General features: G+C 59.8%; 1 protein-coding gene and 1 non-coding gene across 2 annotated transcripts in view; both read right to left on the bottom strand.

Annotated features, from left to right (window-relative positions):
• The window catches only part of LARP4 (La ribonucleoprotein 4), a 36859-nt gene extending 13230 nt beyond the window's left edge, over window positions 1-23629 (bottom strand). The window contains exons 1-5 of the mRNA XM_029073831.2: window positions 23533-23629; window positions 7289-7436; window positions 3387-3545; window positions 1439-1514; window positions 406-542 (exon numbers count right to left, since the gene is read on the bottom strand). Of these exons, the coding sequence (XP_028929664.1) occupies window positions 406-542; window positions 1439-1514; window positions 3387-3545; window positions 7289-7436; window positions 23533-23550 (538 nt within the window). The 5' untranslated portion in view covers window positions 23551-23629. The remainder of the gene's footprint in view (window positions 1-405; window positions 543-1438; window positions 1515-3386; window positions 3546-7288; window positions 7437-23532) is intronic.
• Window positions 6728-6806, bottom strand: MIR1357 (microRNA mir-1357). The gene has a single exon (NR_034719.1). It is a non-coding gene; the product is annotated as a microRNA mir-1357 (primary transcript).
• Window positions 23630-24958: the final 1329 nt, after the last annotated feature.

The raw sequence follows: 24958 nt of genomic DNA on the forward strand, positions 1-24958 counted from the left end.
CATCTGTAAAATGGGGACTAAGACTGTGAGCCCCACGTGGGACAACCTGATTCCCGTGTCTACCCCAGCGCCGAGAACAGTGCTCTGCACGCAGTAAGCGCTTAACAAATACCAACACTATTATCATCACGGAAAATTGGACCTCACCCACCTTGAGGGGTGGCTGGATAAAACCAGAGGGCAAAGGTTCCCGTCACTGGTCACAATCCCTGCCTCCCACCCCCTCCTCCTCAGGAAGAGCCCCCCGAGGATCCGACTGAACCCAAACCCGGACCCCCCGCCCCCGTTTCACGATGGCAGGAAATCTACGCCGCCGGCACCCTCCGGCACTGGGCAAGCTCAAATTCCTGGAACCCTGCTGTCGGCTCCTCGGAAGGGCTAGCTCCTCAAACGCCACTCACGTACATTTCAACACTTCGAGAATGAGGTCCAGGTCGGTGGTCAACTTCTTGATTTCCTCCATGTTGGCCACGGTCCAGATTGGGACAAACTGATCGCTGTCCATCTGAGAGATCAGGTACAGGTCCTTCGAGAGATTTTCTCTGAACGGGACGGAGAGAGTGCGGAATGAGCGAGGCGCCAGCCTCGAAAGGGGAGCCCCGTGCCCCACTCCAGAACCACGACTTGAGCCGCGCTCCCGGTGGGGAATCTACGGCTCTTGCAAAGCGCTGGGAAAGAACTGGATCCCTGGGAATTTCCCAACACCGCTGCTGAGAAGGCCGGGTGAAGCCAGGGAGCAGCATCAGTTTGGTTGGGGGGACGGGGAGGTACGGACAGATAAAGCTTCAAATCCTCACCTAACCATTACAAAAAGGACCCACCCCAACCATCACAAATGCAGAGAAGCAGGACGGCCTCGTGGCTAGAGCCTGGGAGTCGAAAGACGTGGGTTCTAATCCTGACTCCTCCTCCTGTCTGCTGTGTGGCTTCAGGCAAGCCATTGCACTTCTCTGGGCGTCAGTTCCCTCATTTCTAAAATGGGGATTAAGACAGTGAGCCCTCTGTGGGGAAGGGACTGTGTCCAATCTGATCAGCTGCTATCTACCCCAGCGCTTAGTACGGCGCCTGGCACGTAGTAAGCGCTTAAATACCACACACCAAAAAAACCCCACATAACAAAGGGCAGGAGATGTACCCAGCCAACCTCCACAACTCAGCTGGGCTGTAGGTGTAGGCCGAGTTCGACTCCGCAGGACGGCATGACCCCCGCGCTCCGTTGCGACCTCGTTCTGGGCCACCCTGACACCACCCTTGGGGTGTTCCTCCAGTCTCAGAAGACCCCTAAGGGAGGACCCCTCAGGCCCCCACCCCGTCCGCGCCGCCCAGAATGGCTTGAGTGCGGGAGTCGGACTCAGGTGCCCTCCCTCCTTGGCCCCCGAATGAAATCCAAGTGGTGTTTCTGAGGTGGAGGGGGGTGGGGGGTGGATGGGGTCAGTACCGTGAAAAGCAGAATTCGAGCTGTTTCTTCAGGCATTCTTTCAGGTCTTCTGTAGAAACCACAGGATTGCCTTCACCTGGAGAGCCAAGGTCAAGAACGAGTCAGTGAAGTGACCAGTTGTCGACACCACTTGTGGAAACCTAATGCTGGCAAGCCCAGAAAGCCCCTGGCTTCCCGCCAGGCGGTCTCGTGACTTTCCACCCGCCGAAGGAGGCGCTTCTTCCACTGGAAAATGCCGGCGAATCGCCCCATCCCCCCGCCCCCAGCTCCCGCCCCTCAGGCTGCAGCCCGCCCCGATGCTTTGCGGGGCTTCCGAAGCTCCCGGCAGTCGTGACGGTTGGCTGCCCAACACCCTCTTACGGACACTCGGCTGCTGGGTTAAAACACCCCTCAAGGGAAGACTTGGCCGTCGGGGCGACAGGGTCCGCCCGGCCCCAGACCGGACTGGGGCGGGGCCTGGGCCACCTGAGTCGGGCCGGCCCTCTGAAGCGACAGCGTGCGGCCCTGGTGACCCCTGCTCCGTCTGAGGCCTAGGGAGATCCCGCCCCGCCCCGGGGGTCCCCCTGGGACCCCCTCAGCGGGGGCCCACACTGCACCTTGCCAACATCAGGACTGTCTGTGGGGCTGTGGCAGGTGAGGCTGTTTGGGACGCAGCGTGGGGAGCCTGTAAATCACTCCTATAGCCAGAGTGGACCCACGCATCTGTCGCTCTTTCTGCCTTTTGCTTTTGTGAGCTCGACTGGCTGCTCTCCGTTCCGTGCTCCTTGTGTGCCCCACTTCCCCATGCAGGGCCAGGGACCCCGCCAGAAGGAGCGCCCCGTTAATGCACCTGCTGCGGCGCCCTGTGCCCGGCAGGTACCCCATAAATCCCCCAGAGAGTACGAACGATCTGGGGTCCGTGTTTTAGCAGCAGCCCCGGCTCCCCCATTCCGAAGTGGCCCAAGGGGGCCCCTTTCGCCTCAGCCTCTTCTATCAGGCGGCCCCCGGGGCCCGTCAACTCTCGTGATGGACGCTCCGAGGCCCGGACACCTTATCGCTTTGGGATCTGAGGCTGAAGAAGCCCAATTCTCTCAAAGGAGGGTCCGTTAGGAGCTGCTGGCCTCATCGTCGAGGGGGCCCGGAGGCTCTGTGAGACGCTTTGGGCCTTCGGAAGGATCTCCCCAGAGGCCCCTACCCTCCCAATGCGGGCCCCTCATGACGGGCCGGCCTGGAGCCCCGCCGTCGCCACGCCCAGAAACCCTTGCCCAGTCAGGCAGCCTCCGGACAGAGACCAGCGTGGACCTTGGCACCTCCGAAGGGGTGGGAGGCCAAGAGCGGGAGGGTCCGTCGGCGGAAGCCCCGCTCTCCAGGGGGCCGGCCCGGGTAGCCACACGGCTTCGTCGGGACGGGATCCCGTCCCGACTCGGCTCCGCTCCGCTTCCCGTCCCAGTCGGGTTGCCTACGCTAGTTCCGTCCCAATTAGCCGGGATTCCAGGCGGGCGACGGGTGATGGCTTCCAAAGGGCCGGTGATCTCATCGGCACTGGCCGGGGCAAGGCCAGGCGGTAGCCGCCCTTCGGTCCGGGGAAAGAAATGGGAGACAGCGGCTAAGTGCCCTTGCCCCTGACCCCGGTTCTGCCTCCTCCTGACTCTCCAAACCAAAGGGGTCTCCCAGAATCGGCGGGATTTGGGGGGGAAGAGGGGGATTTGGATCCCGTGGAACACTAAAGGAAAAATGTGTCACCGTCCAACGGACCGGGGAGGGGAGCTTCCCCTCGCCCAGCAGGAGGGGTGACTTGTGATGGGGGGCCTCGGTTTCCCCGGCCCAAATGCCCACCATCATTCCCGGGCACGGTCGCTTACAGTGTAGGGAGAAGCGGGGGCACCCCGGGGCGGCCCGGGACTGGAGAGCGACAGCCTCGGGGGGCCCGGGAAGCGGGGCCCTCTTAGCTCGCGCCGCGGCCATTTACCGGAAACATCATAAATTGGGTAACTGAGCTCCTCGGCGGCTAGGACCATCCCGTTGGCGGCCGCGTCTTCCGCTCCGGGGCCGTTCCTTGGGGCGTCACAGGACGGGGAATACATCACTTCATACTCCTTGCAGCTGCCGTCTGCGATCTCCGGGCTCCCTGTTTGGAAGACGGGGCCGTCAGGGGGACCCCAGGACGACGACCCACGGAAAGCCCCCCTTGCTCCCCGGTTCCTCCCGCTGCTACCGACCCCGGCTCGGGAGCGGCCTCGCGGTCAGCTGTGGGCGGCGGGGGGCCGCCCTGACCGCTGTCCCCGTGGGGAAGGTCAGCTCGTGCAGATCACTCGCAGCCGTACGCAAGAGGAAATGTCAGGGGACAAAAACGACCCCGACTCCCCTCGCTCTGGCTGGGCACCGGCCTCGGCGGCCCTCAGTCTCCCTCCTCCGCCATCGTCCCCCTGGCCGGACCCAACAAGAACGGCAGGTTGGGTTTCGAGCTGGAGGCGGGCCGGCACCCCATCACTCGCCTGGGGACTCTGCATCTAAAATGGCCCCCGCGTCTCTTACTGTAAGCGAGCGCGAGTGGGGACACTTGCATTCTTGGGCACAACCCCTCTTTCGCGGGGCTTCCCCGTACTCCAGGAGGAGCTCTGGCCAAAGACGGGCAGCCTCTGGGGGTTTTGGAAATCCCCCGCAGGAGCTGCCCCAGGAAGCAGGAGCTTCCCTCGCCACCCACCCGCAACCTTCTGCCTCACTCTCCAGGTACGGGTCTTCGCATCGAAAAAAAAAAAAAACGAGGAAAGTTGGGTGCCTCCACCCGGCAATTAGCCCGCTCACAGCTCCCGTGAGCCCCCAGGCAGGGAACCTCTCCCAGAAACCGCCAGGTCTAGATGGAGATGGGCCTCGTGGAGCTCCGTTACTTGGTGTTTTGGGACAAGGCAGGTCGGCCCTCCCGCCGGCGCCTTGTCGAACGTCGCGGACAACTAACCATGGGAGGACAGAGGCTCGGGCCAGACTGGGCCGGGTCGGCATCGGCCGCTACCCGGGGCTCGGCCTCCGGACGGAAGCGGAGACGTGGAGCGGTCCGAGACGCCCCCGACGGACCGACCGGCGCTGCGCGGGCCACGCCGGCCCGCCTCGGGTCCCGTGCACCCCGAGACCCTCGCAGCCGACACGTCCGGAAGGCATTCGCGACCTCGAGGGCGCGGAACCCCTTGGACGAGCCACGGGACCCCCGAGTTGTAGCCAGCCCCCTCCCTCGGCTCTGGGGACACGTACGTTTGGGCCTCCTTCTTCACGCTCTGACAGCAGTTTGGTACCGTGACAAAGTAAATATTTATCGTGTGGGTGTTGGGAGTCTTCTGCCCTGTCAGGGTTAGTCAACCTAAACTAAAGCCTTATCCTTTCAGAGAAAAGCCAGAAGACTCACCCATCGGGTCCGATCTGGAGGGTGGCACCTTTAACCCAAGTGACTACCGTTTCGGACACAGGCCCGGACAGGCAGGGCCAAGCCATCCTCCCTTAAGCGGGCAGAGGAAGTGAAAGGTTGCGGTCGCCACTCTACACCTTGTGGGAACAAGGTGTTGGACTTCCTTTGAATTTAGCGGGAATCTGAATGGGGCAAAACTGATATTTGCCCAAAAGGACCCATCTGGACACAGAAAGTCAACTCTTCATCTGCTTCCCGTCAGGTACCCGCTCAAAGTGACTTCCGCCCTTTTCGTTTCTCCACCAAAAACCCTTCAGCTTGCCAGCTCTGCCCGCTCTTTCTGGCGAAGGAGGAGAGAGGCTCCGTAGCAGGACAGAGAGAGGAGAGCCCTTAGAGGCCCAGGATACCAACAACGATAATAATAATTACGACACTGACAATGGTATTTGTTCAACGCTTACCTCAAGCGCTGTTCTACGCGCTGGGGTAGATACAAGTTAATCAGGTTGGACACGGTCCCTATCCCACACGGAATCAGCCGAAGTAGGAGGAAGGGCACTGAATCTCCATTTTACAGAGGAAACCGAGGCACAGAAGTTAAACGGCTCGCCCAAGGTCACGCAGCAGGTGGAGTCGGAATTAATAATAATAATATTGGTATTTGTTAAGCGCTTACTATGTGCAGAGCACTGTTCTAAGCGCTGGGGGAGATACAGGGGAATCAGGTGGTCCCACGTGAGGCTCCCAGTTAATCCCCATTTTACAGATGAGGTCACCGAGGCACAGAGAAGTGAAGTGGCTCGCCCACAGTCACACAGCTGACAGGTGGCAGAGCCGGGAGTGGAACCCATGACCTCTGACTCCGAAGCCCCGGCTCTTTCCACTGAGCCACGCTGCTTCCCAGGTCCTCTGACTCCCAGGCCCCGGCTCTTCCCACCAGGCCTCGCTAGATGACAGGGAAGTGCGGGAGCAGGCTTCCTCGGGGGCCCCTGCCCCCAAGGTGGCCCCAGAACTGGGGGTCTGGTGGGACTATCTGCAACCCCAGCAGGAGATCCGAAGAGCCATTGGGGGGGGGGTGGGTAGGGAGCCTCGAAAGCTGGACCTCGCTCCTCTTTCCGGCGGCACCCCTGCAACCCGGAGCCCCCACCCCAACAGGGACCGGCGTCGTGCGCCTCTGCCCCGTAGCTCTGCCCATCTGCCTCCCTCCCACCGGACTCCCCACAGACAGTGCTGACGGCCAAGATCCGTGGATGAGAGACCAGGAAGGTTGACGCCTACTGAAGTGTGAACGCTGATGATGACGGGTGTTTTGGAATTCTTAACATTATTGGATTTGTTAAGCGCTCACTATAGGCCACGTAGTGCTCTAAGCCCCGGCGTAGATACGAGTTAATCAGGTTGGACACAGTTCCTGTCCCACATAGGGCTCACACTCTTAATCCCCATTTTACAGATGAAGGGAACTGAGGCCCAGAGAAGTGACGGACGGGCCCGGAGCGCGCACATCCCCACGCCCGACACAAGACCGGCCGGGGAGGTGAATCGGCGAGCTCGGGGACACCATCGGGCCGCGCGATTCCGAGCTTCGCGTCGGCTCCGGGGGCCCAGAGGGGCCTCATCTCCAGGAGGCTCCTCGCGCCGGCTCTGTCCGCTTTGCCAGGATGCTCCCGCTTTCCTTCCGAGGAATCGGCTCACTGGTCCTCAGAGCACTGTCTGAGGTAGCGAGGGATGCTATCACGGCGCCGGGAGGGGGGCAGAGCCGGCGGAGCTCCTCCCTCCGGCGTTGCCGATTTTCAGCCCCGAGGGGGGTCGTCGGCTGGGAAATGGGTCGGTGGCGGGGGGCCGTCCCGAGGTGAGGGGCCTCTGCCCGTCGGGCCGGCCGAAGGGAAGCCTCCCCGCCCGTCTGGCGCCCCGACCCGAGGAAGGCTAAGGAGCACTCGGCGCCCCCGGGGGAGGGCCCTCAGATCTCATAATCTTGCCATTCACTGGGACGAGTTTCCACTCGAGTGCAGCCATGGGGAGGAGGGAAAGCAGCAGAGATCACAGGAGGAAAGGAGGAACAGCGGTCGAGAGGGAGAGTGGAAGAAGTCAGCCCCATTTCTGCACGGCGAATGGGCTCGCTTCCCTCTTAGCGCGATACTTTGGTCATCATCGGGCCCTCCGTCCTCTCCCCTGGGGGACCGCCACGGCCCGGCGCTCCGGAGCTAGGGTCCAACGGACGGCCGAGCGAGCGCGGCCGGTGCCTTTCCACCCCTCGGAACGGACCCCAGGTGGCCGGTTCCGCCTGCGACTTCTCCAGACCCCCCAGAACTGAGCTCCCTCCACAAGCCTTGGCCGCTCGCCCCCGCGGCTCTGAGGCCGAGCGCTATCACCCCGGCATGCCCCCTGACGGTTTGGCGGCGGCATCCCCCCCCCCCCCCCCCGCCTCCGGCTCCCCGACGGCCGCCCGGACTCCCGCCGCGGGGCCGCCTTACCCTCGGGACGGGGCCCGGCCGTGGCTGCTGGCTCCTGCCAAGAGCTTTCTGCTCCATGAGTCGCTGGGGCCGCGTCAGAACTCCCCTGAGGAACCTCCTGCCATACTTTGGCGTTGGGGTTTAGGCCGGCTCCTTTGGATGGGACCTGCTGAGAGGATCGAGACAAAGGCAGCCGGGTCAGAAAGGCACCGGAGACAGAGCCCGGCTCGACTGGGGGGAGGAGGGGAACGCGCCCCAGCGGGCCGACCTCCGGGACCGGGGACCTCTGCCCAGGCGCTCCCGTTTAAACCGAGGGGCGGGAGGAGGGTGTGGAGGGGAGAGACGCACTTTCCGCCCCTTCCGTTCTTTCAGACCACTCCATTCGTGCGGCCGGAAGGGACCGGGGTCCCAAAGCTGAACCGTCGGGGAAGAGCGGCACCGAGTCAGAAGACCCCGGGCCCGTCCGAGACGCCCCTCGGCGCCCAGCCGCGACTCCTGAACCCAGGACTTCGCTGCTCCCGCCTCTATCGGTGCTATTTACCGAGCGCCAACTGTGCTAAGCACGGCTTCACCCCACTGGCGACATCCTCTACCTGAAAGATCACCCCGCATACGCCCCTCCTGTGGGAAGCGGCCTGGGCTGGTGGAAAGAGGTCAGGCCTGAGAGTCAGGGGACCTGGCGTCTCCTCCCCGTTCTGCCACTTGCCCGCCGTGTGACCTCAGGCAAATCCCTTCGCTTCTCTGGGCCTCAGAGAAGTGAAAATTATTATTACTATGATGGTATTTGTTACGCGCTTACCATGTGCCGAGCACCGCTCTAAGCGCTGGGGCGGTTACAAGATAGGTCGTCCCCCGTGGGGCTCACGGTTTTGCTCCCCATTTTACGGATGAGGTAACCGCAGCACAGGGAAGTTAAGCGGCTTGCCCGAGGTCACACGGCAGACAAGTGGCGGAGGCAGGATTAGGACCCATTTCCTCGGACTCCCAAGCCCGGGCTCTTGCCACTCAGCCACGCTCCTTCCCCATAAATAGCGAGTCAATATTTCTTCTCCCTCCTAATTAGACTGTGGAAGAGGGACTGCGTCCCACCAGATAATCTTGTATCTACCCCTGGGCTTAGTACAGTGCTTGGTACATAGTAAGCGCTTAACAAAAAAGTCCATTATTATTGGGGGAGGGAGGTGTCGATCAATGCTTCCACTCCTCCCTCTCCGATCCCCGGCTCAGGCCTCCCCCTCCCCGATCAAGCCTTCAGGACCACGGCCTCCCCCGTCTTCAGATCCTTTGGGAAATCCCACCTCCTCCGGGAAGCCTTAGCCGGATTCACCGTCCTCTTCCCTGCGTCCCATCCTCTCGGCTGCCACCTCGGCACTTGGGCGCTCACGACCAGGGGCCGGCACTTAAGCCCGGATCGAGTTACACGCCCTATTACTTAATCGCTTATCCAGATCCGCATCTCTCCATCCCTTCTTCCTCCTATCCGCAGATTATCCCGTGTCTGTCTCGCCCGCTCCCCCGCAATCGGCTGCCGGCTCCTTGAGTTTTTTGAGGATTGGGGTGACATGTCCCCAGCGTTTTTGTAAAAAAATGAACCAAGAAGCGGAATGAAGTACGGACTGGAGTGGGGAGAGACGGGAGGTTCCCAACATACCCTACCCACTCCTTCCCTCCTGCCACACTCACCTCCGGGGTGGGTCAGCAATATGGGGGGCTTAAAGAGAGCCCACCCTTGAAATTGGGGGGGCGGGGCTGCTTGGGAAGTGATTTCTCAGAGGACACATCCCTGGTTTCTGAGTTAACTCCACCTCGTCACCCTCCTCCTTTCTTTATCGGGGCGTATGAAGCATTTACCCGGCACTGTACTAGAAACGAGACAATCGGGTCTGACACAGTCTCCCACATGGGGCCGTTGGTCTAAATGAGAACGAGATCGGGTACCGAACCCCCAATTTGCAGATGAGGGAACTGAGGCTCATAGAAAGGAAGTGACTTGCCCCGCTTCACAGCAGGCACGTGGAAGAGGCGGGATTAGAACCCAGGTCCTCTGACTCCCACGCCCGGGCCCTTTCCACTAGGCTGAGCTTACATTTCACACATCTGGTCTCTCACGACGTCCCCGGATTCTTTCATCTGATTTCTTTCCCACTCACCACCACCTCCCGCCCCGTCCCAGACCACAAAGGTCCGGGCGCGTTTTCCACCATTTCGAGCAGTGAGCAAACGTGCCTCGGAGCAGAACGCTGCAAGGAAGCGTCCGGGCAGACCCACGGCTGAATCAGCCGAGGACGGAAAGAGCTACCCGTTGGCCAAAGAGGAGGATTCCGTTCCCTCGAGCTGAATGGAGCCTCTCCCTCTCTCGGATCGATCGCTCGTCTTTCTGCTCACCTCGGGCGTGACGCGCTCTGTTTCAGGTACACCCGCACCCCGGCGCGAAACCTCTTCTTCCAATATCACTTCTGTGTTTTACCCAGACCGGGGCGTGATGTCGGCAGGACCCGACTGCCTGACTGCGTTTCTTAACCACAGTGCCCAGTGGAAACACGCATTCTGGAAGAAGTTGGGGAAGTCGAGCATCCGAAAAGCGAAACGTTTTGACGTCTCTCTGCTCACGGTTGATTTTTCTTTCTTTTAAATGGTATCTGTGAAACACGCACTTATGGGCCAGGCACTGCACTAAGCGCCGGGGTGGGTACAGGCTAATCAGGTTGGACGCAGTCCATGTCCCACATAAGGCTCACAATCTTAATCCCCATTTTTGCAGATGAGGTAACCGAGGCAAAAAGGCACAGTCGGAACAGGGTTGCTCCAAGATGGGGAGCCTCAACCATTTTTCCCCCATGGACACACCGGGACAGTGCTGAGGATCTCACTCCTGGGAACATCAGACCACAGAGCATCACGTAAGTGGCAGGCTCCGTACATTCCGGCGAGATCTTTCTTTGTCTCCTCCACTGCCTTCTCCCCCAGAGTCTGAGGGGATTTCACCACTCCTTAGCCCGATGAGCCGGAAAAAGAAATAAAACATCGGGGTTTTCAAATGAGGAGCCACAATAGATGGGCTGGGGGGGAGGGGGAGGTCCTCTCCCCCATCCGCCTCTAGCTCCTCGTGGGCAAGGAAGGTGTCGAACAACTTTGTCGAACTCTCCCGGCCATTTAGTAAGGTGTTCTGCTCACAGTAAACACTCAGACCAAACCAAATGAGGTGCCACTTCCTTTAGAGAGCCCCACCCCACCGCCCCCCAGATATTAAGCCAAGTAACAGGAGGGTCAGGTTGGGTCACCGAGCTCCACGGTTTTGCCAGGAGCGTTTTAGAATTGCAGGAGACAAGGAATTCTCCACCCCCTCGCTCAGTCAGACAGAAGTCAGAGGCAGTGATTTGGCATGATGAAAGTTTGCGCTCTGGCCGGGGTGGGTGCCAAGAGAGCGGAGTCCTTGGGAATCAAGCTTCACCTTGACTCTGGCTAGGCCAGCAACTTGCCCCCCCCCCCCCCCCGACCCCCCACCAAAAGCTCAGGAGCCGGTGACCTCCCACTCCTGGAGCTGGCGCCTGTCCCTTCCTGGTTCTCTCACGACGAGCCAAACCAGTTCCATCTTGGAGCCTCTTCCGTGCCCGTGAACTGAGCACAGAAGGGGCAGGTGGGCCGGGGACAGAGCGAAGAAGCGGCGGGTGAGCCGCCGGACCCCCTCCTCACTGAATCTCAAACTCGGCGGAGGGGCTGGCTCTTCCGCGACGGCCCGGGGGAAGGGAAGGGGAGGGAGGTTCCTCTGGGGATCCCGGAGGCAGGCGAGCTAACCTAAACCCGAAGAATCTGCCGAAGCGGTCAAGAACGCAAGCGCGGATCGAAGGGCCTCATCGGCTGGCCTCTCCGGGTCCCTCTTGAGAGCCACCGCTTTAAAGAGCGATGGCTCGCCGAGCGACGGGACTAAGCCCTCCAACTGCGGGACGCCCCCTCCCCGCCCCCCGGAAGGGGTACCGGCCTAGTAAGAATGAGGAAGGCCTGCCAGCACCAAAGCCCCAACCGATAGGCGGGTTAATCAGCGTTCCAAAAGCGTCCTGCCCAAATAGCTCCGGGCCTGGAACGACCAAGCCTGGGCCCGGGCAGGACACAAACACTGATCCGATGAGCTGCTGGTTTATTCTCCGTGAAATCCATGACGCCGCCGGACTCTCTGCTCCCAGAAGACCCCCGTGGTGCCACCGGGGCTACCGGGACTCTCCCTTCTCTCTTCCCACCTGGGATCACCCGTCCCCCGAAGAAACGAGCCCTAGGATTTTCTCAGAAGCAGACGGAAAGCCGGGAGGGGGGTGAGCTCTCGGTCCCCGTTGGAAGGAGCCCACGCCCCGGGCTGGGACAGACCTTCGGGGTGGCAAATCCTGGGCGGGAGCCACACGGGGATGAGGCAGAACTCGCCCCGCTCCCTTCCCTCTGGCCCCGTAGAGCGAGCAAAGGACTCGGGAGGGGAGATCCTTGCCAACGCCTGCCGCCGGGGAGCAAACGCTCTCCCGCCGGGGACCACCAGGGTTTAGCGAAGGTACGTCACCCCCTCCCGACCTTCTTCCCTCCCTCTCTTGCCGCGGCCCCGCCCTGCCTCACTTCCACGTGAACCAGTGGCTCTCACTGGGTGACAGAAAAGGCAATCTAACATGAGGAACCAAATTATTTTACCCTGAGAGTGGGATGCCCAAAAACCTCCTCTGAACCCCCCCCTCCAAACTTTCTAGAAGAGCCCTAGAGCAGAGCAGAGCCAGGCGAATGGTTCCACTGAATTCTTCCACCTCCTCCGTGCACCTGGGGCCTCCCTTCGGACTCATCTCCATCTCTTTCTACTCCGCCGCCTCCTCCTCCCGAATAATCTACTTTACTGTCCATCTCCCCTCGGCCGGACTGTGAGCTCCTTGAAAGGAAGGAGCACGTCTATTAACTCTCCCGGGCTCCGCACGCAGTAGGTGGCCCAGTAACCCGCCAGTGACCGATCCCCGGCCCACCCCCTGGGGGTGATGCCCGCAGAAGCAAATGGGCCGGCCGGAAAAGCGAGGCCGTGGTCTGCCGAATCGGCCCCGCAGGCGGAGCCAAGAGACGAACGTTCGCCTCGCCCGACGGGGCTACCAAGGGGTCACCGGACGGAGCAGAGAGCGTCTCTCGGGTCTCCGGTGATTTCTTCCCCACGATGCAATCAGACAGCTGCCATCCGGGCACTAAGTGGGTCCTGGCCACCTACTCCCGGTGTGGTGGTAATAACAACAACAATAATAACTGTGGTGCCTGTTAAGCACTTACTGTGTGCCGGGCACCGTACCGAGCGCTGGGGTAGATGCAAGAGGTCTATGTCCCACAAGGGGATCACAGTCTTAATCCCCATTTGCCAGATGAGGAAACTGAGGTACACAAGTGACTTGTCCAAGGTCTCCAAGAAAAGTGATGGAGCCAGGATTAGAACCCCGTTCCTTCTTACCCCCAGGCCCGTGTTCTTATCCACTCGACCGCACTGCGTCGCCTAACATCCAGTCCAACGGCTCTGAACTGCCGTCTCCAAAAACCAGAAGCGGCGGGGCCATCTCCTCCCGTCTCATCGACCACTTCTATTCCGTGGGGAGAGGCCGCCCCCGGCCCTCGCAACGCGCCCCTGGAGACCCCGGGGCCCCGCCCCAGAATTAGAGAGAAGGGCACGTTTCCGTTCCCCCACAATAAAGCCCTCTTAGCGTACCACTTGGCGCCCGGCTTTGCTCGGCCGACGAAAGCAAGTCTCTGTGTGACGGGCACAACGGGCGCGGGCCATCGACGTACGTTTCGGGCAAGTTCCGCCGCCAGGCTGACAGTGGGGCATACTTAGAGTCCTGTGATTTGGGAAGAGTGCGCACCCGGGGTCAGTAGCTGCCATAAGGTGCCTTACTGTTGGTTTAGGAGAAAAAAAAAAAGGGCTTCGGTGTCACCATCCCATTTACCCGCAAGGGGTAGGCAGATAAAAGATAAATAACATCAGCATTCTCATCCCCCAAGGGGGTGGGGGTTAAGGAGTATCCCAAGGAAAACGTGCTCCTGAGAAGCAGCGTGGCCTGGTGGATAGAGCCCGGGCTTGGGAGTCAGACGATGTGGGTTCTAATCCCAGCTCCACCGCTTGTCTGCTGTGTGACCTTGAGCAAGCCACTTGACTTCTCTGTGCCTCAGTTACCTCATCTGTAAAATGGGGATTCTCCTGCGAGCCCCACCTGGGACAACTAGAGAAGCAGCGTGGCTCAGTGGAAAGAGCACGGGCTTTGGAGTCAGGGCTCATGAGTTCGAATCCCAGCTCTGCCACTTGTCGGCTGTGTGACTGTGGGCGAGTCACTTAACTTCTCTGTGCCTCAGTTCCCTCATCTGTAAAATGGGGATTAAGACTGTGAGCCCCACGTGGGACAACCTGATTCCCTTATGTCTACCCCAGCGCTTAGAACGGTGCTCGGCACATAGTAAGCGCTTAACAAATACCAACATTATTATTATTATTATTATTAACTTGATTACCCCGTATCTTCCCCAGTGCTTAGAACAGTGCTCGGCACATAGTAATAATGTTGGTATTTGTTAAGCGCTTGCTATGTGCCGAGCACTGTTGTACGCGCTGGGGTAGATACGGGGTCATCGGGTTGCCCCACATGAGGCGCACGGTCTTAATCCCCGTTTTACAGATGAGGGAACCGAGGCCCAGAGAAGCGAAGTGACTTGCCCCCAGTCACAGAGCTGACAAGTGGCAGAGCCGGGATTCAAACCCATGACCTCTGGCTCCCAAGCCCATGCTCTTTCCACTGCTGCTTCTCCAGTAAGCGTCAATACCATTATTATTATTATTATTCAAGCCTTACTGAGGGCACATCTCCTCCGAGAAGCCTTTTCTTACTAAGCCCTCCTTTCCTCTTCTCCCATTCCCTTCCTGCGTCGCCCTGACTTGCTCCCTTTCTTCATCCCCCCTTCCGGCCCCACACCACTTGTGTCCACATTTGTAATTTATCTCTCTCTCTTAATGCCCGTCTCCCCGTCTAGACTGTAAACTCGCCGCGGGCAGAGAGCGCGCCCTGTTTATTAGTATTCTGTACTCACCCGAGCACTTAGTACGGTGCTCTACACTCAGTAAGCACTCAATAAACCCAACGGATTGAACGAATAATCCCTGCTCTGCCACATGCCGGCCGAGACACCTTGGGCAAGTCACTTCCCTTCTCCGTGCCTCGGCGACCTCACCTCAAATGGGGATTAAGACCGTGAGTCCCATGGGGGACGTGGACGGTGTCCGACCCGATTCACTTGTACCTACCCCAGGGCCTGGCATATAGTACGGAAGCGGCGTGGCTCAGCGGAAGGAGCCCGGGCTTGGGAGTCAGAGGTCGTGGGTTCTAATCCCGGCTCCGCCGCTTGCCAGCTGTGTGACTTTGGGCAAGTCACTTCACTTCTCTGTGCCTCAGTTCCCTCCTCTGTAAAATGGGGATTAAAACTGTGAGCCCCACGTGGGACCACCTCATCACCTTGTATTCCCCCAGCGCTCAGTACGGTGCTTTGCACATAGTAATTTAGAGAAGCAGCGTGGCTCGGTGGAAAGAGCCCGGGCTTGGGAGTCAGAGGTCATGAGTTCGAATCCCGGCTCTACCACTTGTCAGCTGTGTGACTGTGGGCAAGTCACTTCACTTCTCTGTGCCTCAGTTTCCCCATCTGTAAAATGGGGATTAACCGGGAGCCTCCCGGGGGACAACCTGATTCCCCTGTATCGACCCCAGCACTTAAAACAGTGGTCTGCACATAGTAAGCGCTTAACCAATACCAACGTTATTGTTATTAGTAAGCGTTTTAAATACCACTATCAAAAAAAAAGGGGGGGGATTCTCTGAGTTAAAATGAGGTTTTGGGGGTTCCCTCTGGCTTTCGAAGAACCTCCTTGGCCCCGGCTGTCTATTTTTCTCAAAAAATAAGCCAACGGGACCAAAGTAGGGAGGGAATGCATTTGGGGCCCAAAACTCCCAGGATCCACAGGCGGCGGCGCTCCTGGTAGGAAAGCCAAGATGAGGCTTCAAATCTAGTCACTTTTCCCCCAGGACCCGGGGCCCGCCCGGACCCTCCCATCCCCGGCCCTTGCGGTAAGCATTACGGCCCTTTACTAGGCCACAGACCCACGTATTAGGACGGAGAATCAGCGGGGAACGGTCCATCCCTCTCGTCTCGATGATCAGAGCCTTTGCTGATTTGAATGTCCTCGCTCCGTGGTGGCCCGTGGCGGAGGGACTCAGCCAGGAGAGGCCTTACCTGACCGCCACCGAGGCACGGAGGGGAGGAGCCCCCGCCCAGAGGAGTTCGCCTGCCCCGGGCGGTCCGGAACAGGGCGCATTGCTAACCGGGAGGGTTGCGCACGTTCCCCTCAACGCCAAGTCATTCCACGGGTTGCTCCAGAGCGACTGTTTTCCAAAGCTCTACTGGGGGTGAGGGAGAAGCGGCATGGCACACACCTGGGAGTCAGAGGGTCATGGGCTTTTAATTTAATTTAATCTGGCATTTGTTTAGCATTTACTATGTGCCAAGCACTGTTCTAAGCACTGGGTAGATACAAGGTAATCGGGGTGTCCCACGTGGGGCTCACGGTCTTCATCCCCATTTTACAGATGAGGGAACTGAGGCGGCGACAAGTTAAGTGACTTGCCCAAAGTCACACAGCCGTTAAGTGGCAGAGCCGGGATTAGAACCCACGACCTCTGACTCCCAAGCCCGGGCTCTTGCCGCCGAGCCACGCTGCTGCTGAGATGGGTTCTGACCTCAGCTCGGAAACTTAACTGCTGTGGGACCTGGGGCAAATCACTTCGCTTCTCTGGGCCTCAGTTACCTCATCTGCAAAATGGGTCCGAGACCGCGAGCCCCATGAGGGACGGCGACTGTGTCCAACCCGATTCCCAATTTCCCAACGTCCAAACCAGAAGGAGCAGCGTGGCTGAGTGGAAAGAGCATGGGCTTGGGAGTCAGAGGTCGTGGGTTCTAATCCCGGCTCTGCCACTTAGCAGCTGTGTGACTTTGGGCAAGTCACTTAACGTCTCTCTGCCTCAGTTCCCTCATCTGTAAAATGGGGATGTAGACTGCGAGCCCCACGTGGGACAACCCGATTACCGTGTATCTACTCCAGCACTCAGAACAGTGCTTGGCACATAATAAGCGCTTAACAAATACCATAATTATTATTATTTGCTTGCATCCGCCCCAAGGCTGAGAACGGTGCCTGGCACATAGTAAATGCTTAACAAATACCGTAATAATACTAGTTATTATCGTTATTATTATTATCCCAGAGCCCGTCAGCTCCAAGAGCCCACTCCCCAGGCTCCCACCTCTCCTGTGGGGAACAACCCTGGGTCAAAATGTAGCCGGGCCGGCTCCTGTGGTGCCAGGGCAGCCCGGGGAAGGGCACGGGGCGCACGGAGCATGTTGTCGCGACACGGGCCGGGGCACCCCTGTGGGCAGGAGATGCGTCCGCTTATCGTCGTACTGTCTCCTACCAAGCGCTCAGCACCGTGCCCTGCACTCGCTAAGGGCTCGATAAATACGATCGACTGATTGAGGGGAAAACCGTTCGTTCCTGACTCGCAGAGGCTTCGTCTGCTACGGCCCGTCGGCGGGCACCGACTGGCCCGTGGGGTCGGGAGTCAAGCCCAACCTGTCTGGAGATGAAGGAGGCGGGAGGGTACCGGGGTCCCCCTTCCTCAGGCCGAAGGCAGGGTGGATTCTTGTGGGGGGCAGGGTGGGGGGTGCCAATAACTCCACCACACCCAATAAACTCCTGCATCAGCTTCTCGCTGACCTCCCCGCTTCCCGTCTCTCCGTCCTCTCCTCTGCTGTCCCGGATCACTTTTCTAAAGAAGAGTTCAGTCCGCGTCTCCTCGCTCCTCGAAAGCCTTCCAGCGGTTGCCCACCCACCCCCGCTCAAACCGAAACTCCTCCCCGTCGGCTTTCAGGCGCTCCATCGGCTCTCTCTCCCTCCCACCTCACCTCGCCGATCTCTCACTCCACCCCAGCCCGCACGCTTCGCTCCTCCGAGGCCAACCTACTCGCCGTTCCTCGGACTCGTCGGTCTCTCTCGCCCACCTCCACCCTCGGCCCTGGAACTCCCCGCCCGGTTTACGTGGGGCAGACTGCCGCTCTCTCCGTCTTCAGGGCCCTTCTGAGATCACATTTCTTCGAAGAGGCCTTCCCCATCTAAGCCCTATCCCCATCCGCCCTCCCGCTACACTGCTCACGCGCTCGGATCTGTACCCTTTAAGTACCCGATAGCCACACCCCCCCATGGCATTTATGGTCGCACCTTTACTCTGCCATTTCCCCTCTCTGTAACGGATAGGCTTGTAAACGCCTTAAAAAAAAAAAAGGTATTTTTTAAGCACTATGTGCCAGGCACCGTGCTAAGCACTGGGACAGAAAGACGATCATCAGATCGGGCACAGTTCCACGTCCCACACGGAGTTCAGTCGTAACCCCCATTTTACAGATGAGGCAACCGAGGCAGAGAGAAGTTAAGAGGCTTGCTCCAGGTCACACGGCAGACGAGAGGCAGATCCGGGATCGGAACCCAGGTCTCCTGACTCCCAGGCCAGTGCTCGGACGCGCTGCTCCTTGTGGACGGCAAACCGTGTCTATAATCAATCCATCAATCTGGGGTATTTACTGAGCACTCCGTGGGCCCAATTCCGTACTGAGCGCTCGGGGGAGTTCATTCAATAGAGCTGGTCGACACGATCCCCGCCCGTAAGGAGCTTGATCCCAGCTCCGCCACCTGTCAGCCGCGCGCGGACGAGTCATTTAACTTTTCTGTGCGCCTCAGTGACCTCATCTGTAAAATGGGGATTAAGACTGTGAGCCCCCCCATGGGCCACCCTGATTACCTCGCATCTACCCCGGCGCTTAGAACAGAGCTCGGCACACGGTAAGCGTTTAACAAACGCCGCCATGAATTAGAGCGGGGCGACAAGATATTAAAATCAATTACAGAGAGGGGAAATGGCAGAGAATAAGGATAAGGACAACAATGCCACGAGGCTAGGGTGAATACCAACGTGCTTTCGGGGTCAACAGCCACGTGCGTAAGGTGGTGCAGAGGAGAGGGCGAATAGAGGGTGGGGGAAATGAGGCGTTAGCCAGGGGAGGGTTCTTGGAAGAGCTAAGATTAGGGGTAGGGCTCTGAAGGGGGGGGGAGAGCGGTGGGCTCTGCCGGATACGAAGGGGGAGGGAGAGCGTGGGCGAGGGGTGGGCGGGGAAGCAGCCGAGGAGCCGGAGGTACGGCAAGTAGGCTCGAGGAGCCGCGTGTGCGGCACGGGCTGTCGCACTGAGAGGCCAAAGACATTTGGAGACGGCCCCGGACGCCCCAAAAACCCCAACGCCCGGGTTTTCGATCCCTGCCGTTCCGGTAGGGTGCCACCGCTCGATTCCTGGCGCGCACGGCAACGGCAGCAAAGCGTCCGTCCAATTCCACTCTGAGAACCGAGAGCGAGGTAACCTCGGAGCGCAGGAACTCTCCCGACCGCCCCGTCACACACACAGACTCTTCTCCCCGGGCGGCTTGGGGGCGGTTAAAACGGGACAAGGAGGCAAGGGCGGAGAAAAAGGAAGGTGCGAGCCCGTCGGTTTTCCCGGGTGATTTACCCACACGGATTCCCGTCATCCGCAGAGGCCGCGATCTGGACCGAAAGGCGGCCGCCCTCGCCGTCCCCCGCACCCCCCCCCCCCCCGCTCCGGCCTGTCCCAAAACCCGGCGGCCCGCGGCCCTCCCCGCGAGTTTAAGCCCACCGGGCGCCGCACGGTCCAGACCACGCTCTGTCCCCGTCATCCCTGGGATTGGTCTGCTCCTCTCAGTCGGGTCCCGGCCCTGCCCTTGACAAGGACGAGCTTGGGGAGGCCGGGGGAAGCTCTCTCCCGTGGGGGAGGGGGAGGGGCATGTCCTCACGATATGCCTCGTCACCTTAATGGACCAAAGGTACTCACTGAACCCTTCCCGTGCACGGAACGCCGTACCGAGCGCCTGGGCGAGTCAACGGAGTCGGTGGAAGCGATCTCTGGCTCTTCCAACCTTCCGGCGGCTCAACTCGCCCCCCGGTTCGCCTGCCCCCGGAGCCCGGCGTCCTGACCCCGGCGACTCCCAGCCCCACCCCGGCCCTGCCTCGCCCCGACTTCCTCCTCCGGCACGTCGACACCTCTGATCGCTCCCCGCCGGGGGCCCCTCCTCGGCCTCCTCAGACTGCAGAGGCGGGAGCTCGCGGGCCCAGCGGACCGGGTAGCCCGACCGGCTCGGAGCCGAGTCGGCTTCGGCAAGGGGCAGCCTTTAAGGGAGGCCCTTTCACCCCACGTCACGGACTCTCCGGTCCCCGGTCACGGCCATTCGGCCGGTCGGACCCGGGCCCGTGGCAGAGCCGAGAGCCGCCGCTGTTAGCGCTTGGTGATTCATCACAATTCAAGGAGAAATCCCGGTGTGGCCCTCGATGGCCGGTGACTTTGGGCAGTTAACCGTCCATCTCCCGGCCGGCTTAGGCTCCACCCGGGCCCACGCGCCTTCGGGGAACCCGAACGCTTAAGCGCGATCACCGGCAGTGACCTCTGACGGACGCTCGTCTCTGAGAAGAGGCTGGGGGAGGGGGGAAGGGGAGAGGTGGCGGCAACGGGAGAGGAAGAGAGCCGGGGAAAGGAGGGAAGGTGAAGAACGCCGAAGGAGCCGGGGCCAGGAATAACTGCGAGGCCCGAGCCGGAGACTTGCTTAAAACACGCGAAAAGCATCCCTCAAGCCTGCCTGTCGACACCTGGTACGACGAGGTGCGGTCTCTTTTAAACATCGCAATCCAGTTACCGTACTAAGATGGCTTCGGGGCGACGATCGCCGTGCCTTTCAGTGCTCAGAGAGGTTAAATCCTGTCCCGGGAGGTCACACAGCAACGGCGGCAGAGCCAAGATTAGAACTCCCGGCCCCCAGGCGGACGTCAGCCATCCATCTACTCGGGTTACCTCTTGGGTCGGGGCTCGCGCCCTTGGGGTTAAACTTCCCAAGAAACCAGAGGTTGACCAGAGGCACGGGATTCGGGGGACGCGACAGCAAAATAGGGAACCGGGGCCCAAGGACGGGCTACTCGCTAACTTGGTTGGACACTGGGAGTCGGAGCCGAGGAGACCCTAGGAAGGCCAGTCTCTGTCGGGTCGGGGAGGATCCGAAAGCCCCTGTAGCCGCCACTCCCGAGTCAAGAGGGACAAACCCTGGTTATTTTGCCAGGTTTCCTGGGGAGGACCCGACCAGCAGCGTGGCTTAGTGGAAAGAGCCCCGGCTTGGGTGTCGGTGGACCTGGGTTCCAATTCCGACTCTACCTCTTTGTGATTTGGGGCAAGACACTCTGCTTCTCTCTGCCTCATCTGCAAAGTGGGGAATGAAAACCCGTTCTCCCTCCTGCTAAGACTGGGAGCCTCCCGAGGGCCCGGACTACCCTGTATCTACCCTGGCGCTTAGTACCGTGCTAGGCACACAATGAGCGCTTAAATACCACAATGATTATGAAGACCTAAGCAGTAGTAGTATCGAGCACCCACTTGGTCCCGTGCACTGTACTAAGTGCAACCCGATTCAAAAAGTGGCACGTTCCCTGGCCACAAGGGAAGCACACCTTTTTTTTTTTTTTAAATCAACGTACAACTGGGTTATCCTGCCCTTGGTGTTTCCTTGTCTGTCTTTTTCTCCTACCGACTTTCTGGCCAGTTTCGCTCCTCTTTAGCACCTCCTTGGGAAGGTGACCAGGGAAGGCTTAAAAAGGTCATTTTTGCTCCTCTTTAGTAGCTCTGATAAGGGAAGGTAGGGGGAAGATTGGGGGGCTGGAGCTAAAATGAGGCCTGTGGCTCATCTGTGGGTTTTCAATCCCTCAAGGTCTCCTCGGGCTCCCTAGTTCTCCTCGCCTTGGAGCTGCCTGCGGGAACAGGCCCTCTACAATAACAGCCATTTTCAAAATCACCACGCACCCTGGGATTTGTTCCGGACGACTCCTAAAATACGGGCGCCCTGGGAGTCTACATGGCGTAGTGGATAGGGCCTGGGCCTGGGAGTGAGAAGGTCACGGGTTTTAACCCTGGCTCCGCCGCCTGTCTGCTGCGTGACCTTGGGCAAATCACTTGTCTGGGCCTCAGTTCCCTCCTCTGGAAAATGGGGACTGAGACTGTGAGCCCCGTGTGGGACGGGGACCGTGTCGAACCCGACGCGCTTGTATCCACTCCGGTGCTTAGTAAAATGCCTGGCACATAGTAAGCGCTTAGCAGATACCATAAGACAAGCAGCACGGCTTAGTGACAAGAGCCCGGGCTTGGGAGTCAGAGGCCGTGGGTTCGAATCCCACCTCTGCCGCCGTGTGACTTCGGGCAAGTCACTTCACTTCTCTGTGCCTCAGTTCCCTCATCTGTAAAGTGGGGGTGAAGACCGGGAGCCCCACGTGGGACAAGCCGATCACCTTCATCTCCCCCCAGCGCTTAGAACGGTGCCTGGCACACGGAAGGCGCTTACCAAATACCAACATCACTATCAGTGGATGATAAATGCGAGCGACCCGCTGGATGAACTTACGGACTAATCTGAAGGAGAAGACTTGCTCGTTAAACGTTTTCAGGGTTCTACCTGGCAGAGCTAAATGATTGGGGCCGAAAAAAAATGAACTTTGTCAAAAGTTTCTCCCGGTGAACGAAACCGTGCCCCCCTCCAGGGGGCAACCTCGGGGCCTGGAAGCCTGAAAAATAAAAATGTGGATTTTTGTCCAGATGACCAAAGTTCACATTCTTGCTTTTATTCGGCAGGAAAGAAAAATAGGTCAGGCCTCGCTACCGAAATTTCAAAAATCACTCACGGCGCTTTGGGGGGAAATGACAGGCGACGCCTCCGAACAACATTCCAAAGGGAACGGCTGGGAAAGGAAGACCGCATCGTCCACTCCCAGCGCTTACTACAGTGCTCCGCACCTCGTAAGCGCTCAACAAATACTACTGGGGGAATAAAAGAAACAAAGGCGGGGCCACCCCATTGTGGGATGGGTCCCCCCCCCCCACTTTGCAGGCCTATTGGAAATCCAATCGATTTAGAATCTTTTCCATCGAGATCGATCGAGTGGGGCAAATCGGTTAAGGGGGCAAAGCGGGCCCTGGGAGACGACGGTCCGTCCCCTGCTCCCATCCAACTTTTACTTTTCGCGACGCCAACTCGGGAGAAAACTCGTCAAATCCACTTCTGCTGGGCAGGGACCGTCCAAGTCCGCTGTAGCGTCCTCTCCCCAGCGCTTAGCGCGCCCCACCAACACCCCCGGCGGGGGCTTTTGCCCGGGGCTTTCAAATTCAGCGCCCCCCACCCCTTCTCACTTCTTTTTCAGTCGGGGGGGGATACAAACGTTGCCCGCAGAGTCAACGGAAGACCCCCCCCCTCGTGTGTGGGGGGAGGGAGGTGAAAATCTGCTAAACGCTAATGAGAAACGTGGGGGGAGGCGACGGATGATGGAGCCCGACCATGAGGGAGGGTGAAGGGCATCGACTAGACGCGGGGAGGGCGTCCTGAAAAGTGCCGGGTGCGGTGCTCTGCACGTAATAAGCGCCCGATATGACTGAGAGGGGGAATGAATGAATGAAGAGGAGGGGGGCGTCCTCCTCACCCCCCCCCCCAACAGACGCCGTCGTCCTCCCGCGCCCCCAGATCGACACCACGCGGCCGGGATTTCGCAGCTCCGGCTGGGGAAGCGGCGCCAGGAGCCTCGTTGGGAGGAAAGGGGCGCCAAGTTGGGGGAGGAGGACCGTCCCGCGGGCCCGGGCTCCCCACCAAAATGGGGGCGACTCCGGGCCAGGTCTTGGACCCGGCCTCTCCCCGCCCGCCATGGAAGGTTCCAGAGGCCCCGGGCGGGACCGGCGGGGGAGGGGGGACCCCCGGAGGGAAAGGCAGGGGCGGCCGCCAGTCGGCCACCACAAAGCGGGTGGGTCCGTCCGTCCTCTCTCACACACGCGCTGCGCTTCCCGCTCCACGCGGCGGCAGATACAGACCCCGAGCGGCGGCGGCGGCGGCGGCGGGGAAGGCCGGGCCCCCGCTGGGCGCCGCCGCTGCTGTGTCAGCCTCCTCGCCGGCCCGGCAGCGTGTGCGGCCTGGAAAGTCACATGGCGGCGGCGGCGGCGGGAGGGAAGGAGGGAGGGCGGGAGGACCGGCCGGCGCCTCTCCTCCTCGTCGTCGTCGTCGTCGTCCCCACGCCCGCCCTCGTCGGGCCTCCCCCGCTTACCTCCACGAAGAGAAGCATCTCCTCCTCCTCGTCCTCCGCCGCCGCTCCCTCTCACAGGCCCCGGCGCTAAGGACACCTCGTTCCCCGGCGGCTCCTCCTCCTCCTCCTCCTCGGCCCGCCCGCCGAGGCCGCTACCAAGGCCCGGCCCCCTTCCCCACCTCCCGCTCTGAGGGAACGATCGCTTCCGGGGCGGCCGGCCGAGCGCTTCCGGGTCACGGGGAGGGGAGGGGAGGAGGGCGGCTCGCGCCTGCGCGGATGGGGGGCCGCGCGCGAGGCGAGGAAGGCTGCCCGCGCCTGCGCGGAGGAGCGCGGGGCGGGGGGGGCAACGACGCCGGCTCCCTCCACCGCCCGGGGAGGGGCGGGCCGCGCGCACGCCGGACCAGACCATTCGACGTCCTAGGGGAGGGGAGGCAGGGCCGTCCACCTCTTCGGGCGAGGGGCGGGCGGACGGTACCATTCCAATCAGGAGGGAGCGGTCTCTAATAATAATAATAATAAAAATAATAATGATGGTGTTTGTTAAGCGCTTGCTCGGTGCCACACACTCTTCTAAGTGCTGGGGTGGTTACAGGCTAATAATAGTAATAGTAGTGATATTTGTTAAGGACTTGCTCTGGGCCAAGCACTGTTCTAAGCTCTGAGGTAGATACAATAATAATAATAATCATGTTGGTATTTGTTAAGCGCTTACTAGGTGCAGAGCACTGTTCTAAGCGCTGGGGGAGATACAGGGTCATCAGGTTGCCCCACGTGAGGCTCACAGTCTTCATCCCCGTTTTACAGATGAGGGAACTGAGGCCCAGAGAAGCGAAGTGACTTGCCCACGGTCACACAGCTGACAAGTGGCAGAGCCGGGATTCGAACCCATGGCCTCTGACTCCCAAGCCCAGGCTCTTTCCACTGAGCCACGCTGCTTCTAATAATACTGGTATTTGTTAAGCGCTTGCTATGTGCCAAGCGCTGTTCTAAGTTCTAATTTAGATACAGTAATAATGGTAGCTGTTAAGATCTTGCTATGTGCCAAGCACTGTTCTAAGCTCTGAGATAGACATAATAATAACAATAATGATGATAATAATGATGGTATTTGTTAAGCGCTTGCTAGGTGCCAAGCACAGTTCTAAGCACTGGGGTAGTTACAAGGTACGCAGGTTGTTCCACATGGGGCTCACAGTCTTTAAGCCCCATTTTACAGATGAGGTAACTGAGGCACAGAGAAGTGAAGTGACAACCAAAATCACACAGATGACAAGGGGCGGAGCCAGGATTAGAACCCATGACCTTCTGACTCCTAGGCCCGGGCTCTATCCACACCGCCTTGCTGTGTCCGTATCCACCATTCATTCAGTCGTATTTATTGAGCGCTTACTGTGTGCAGAGCACTGTACTAAGAGCTTGGAAAGATAGGTGCCACACATAGTACTAA

The sequence above is a fragment of the Ornithorhynchus anatinus genome, chromosome 10 (assembly GCF_004115215.2).
Source record: "Ornithorhynchus anatinus isolate Pmale09 chromosome 10, mOrnAna1.pri.v4, whole genome shotgun sequence".
In the NCBI taxonomy this organism is placed as follows: domain Eukaryota; kingdom Metazoa; phylum Chordata; class Mammalia; order Monotremata; family Ornithorhynchidae; genus Ornithorhynchus; species Ornithorhynchus anatinus.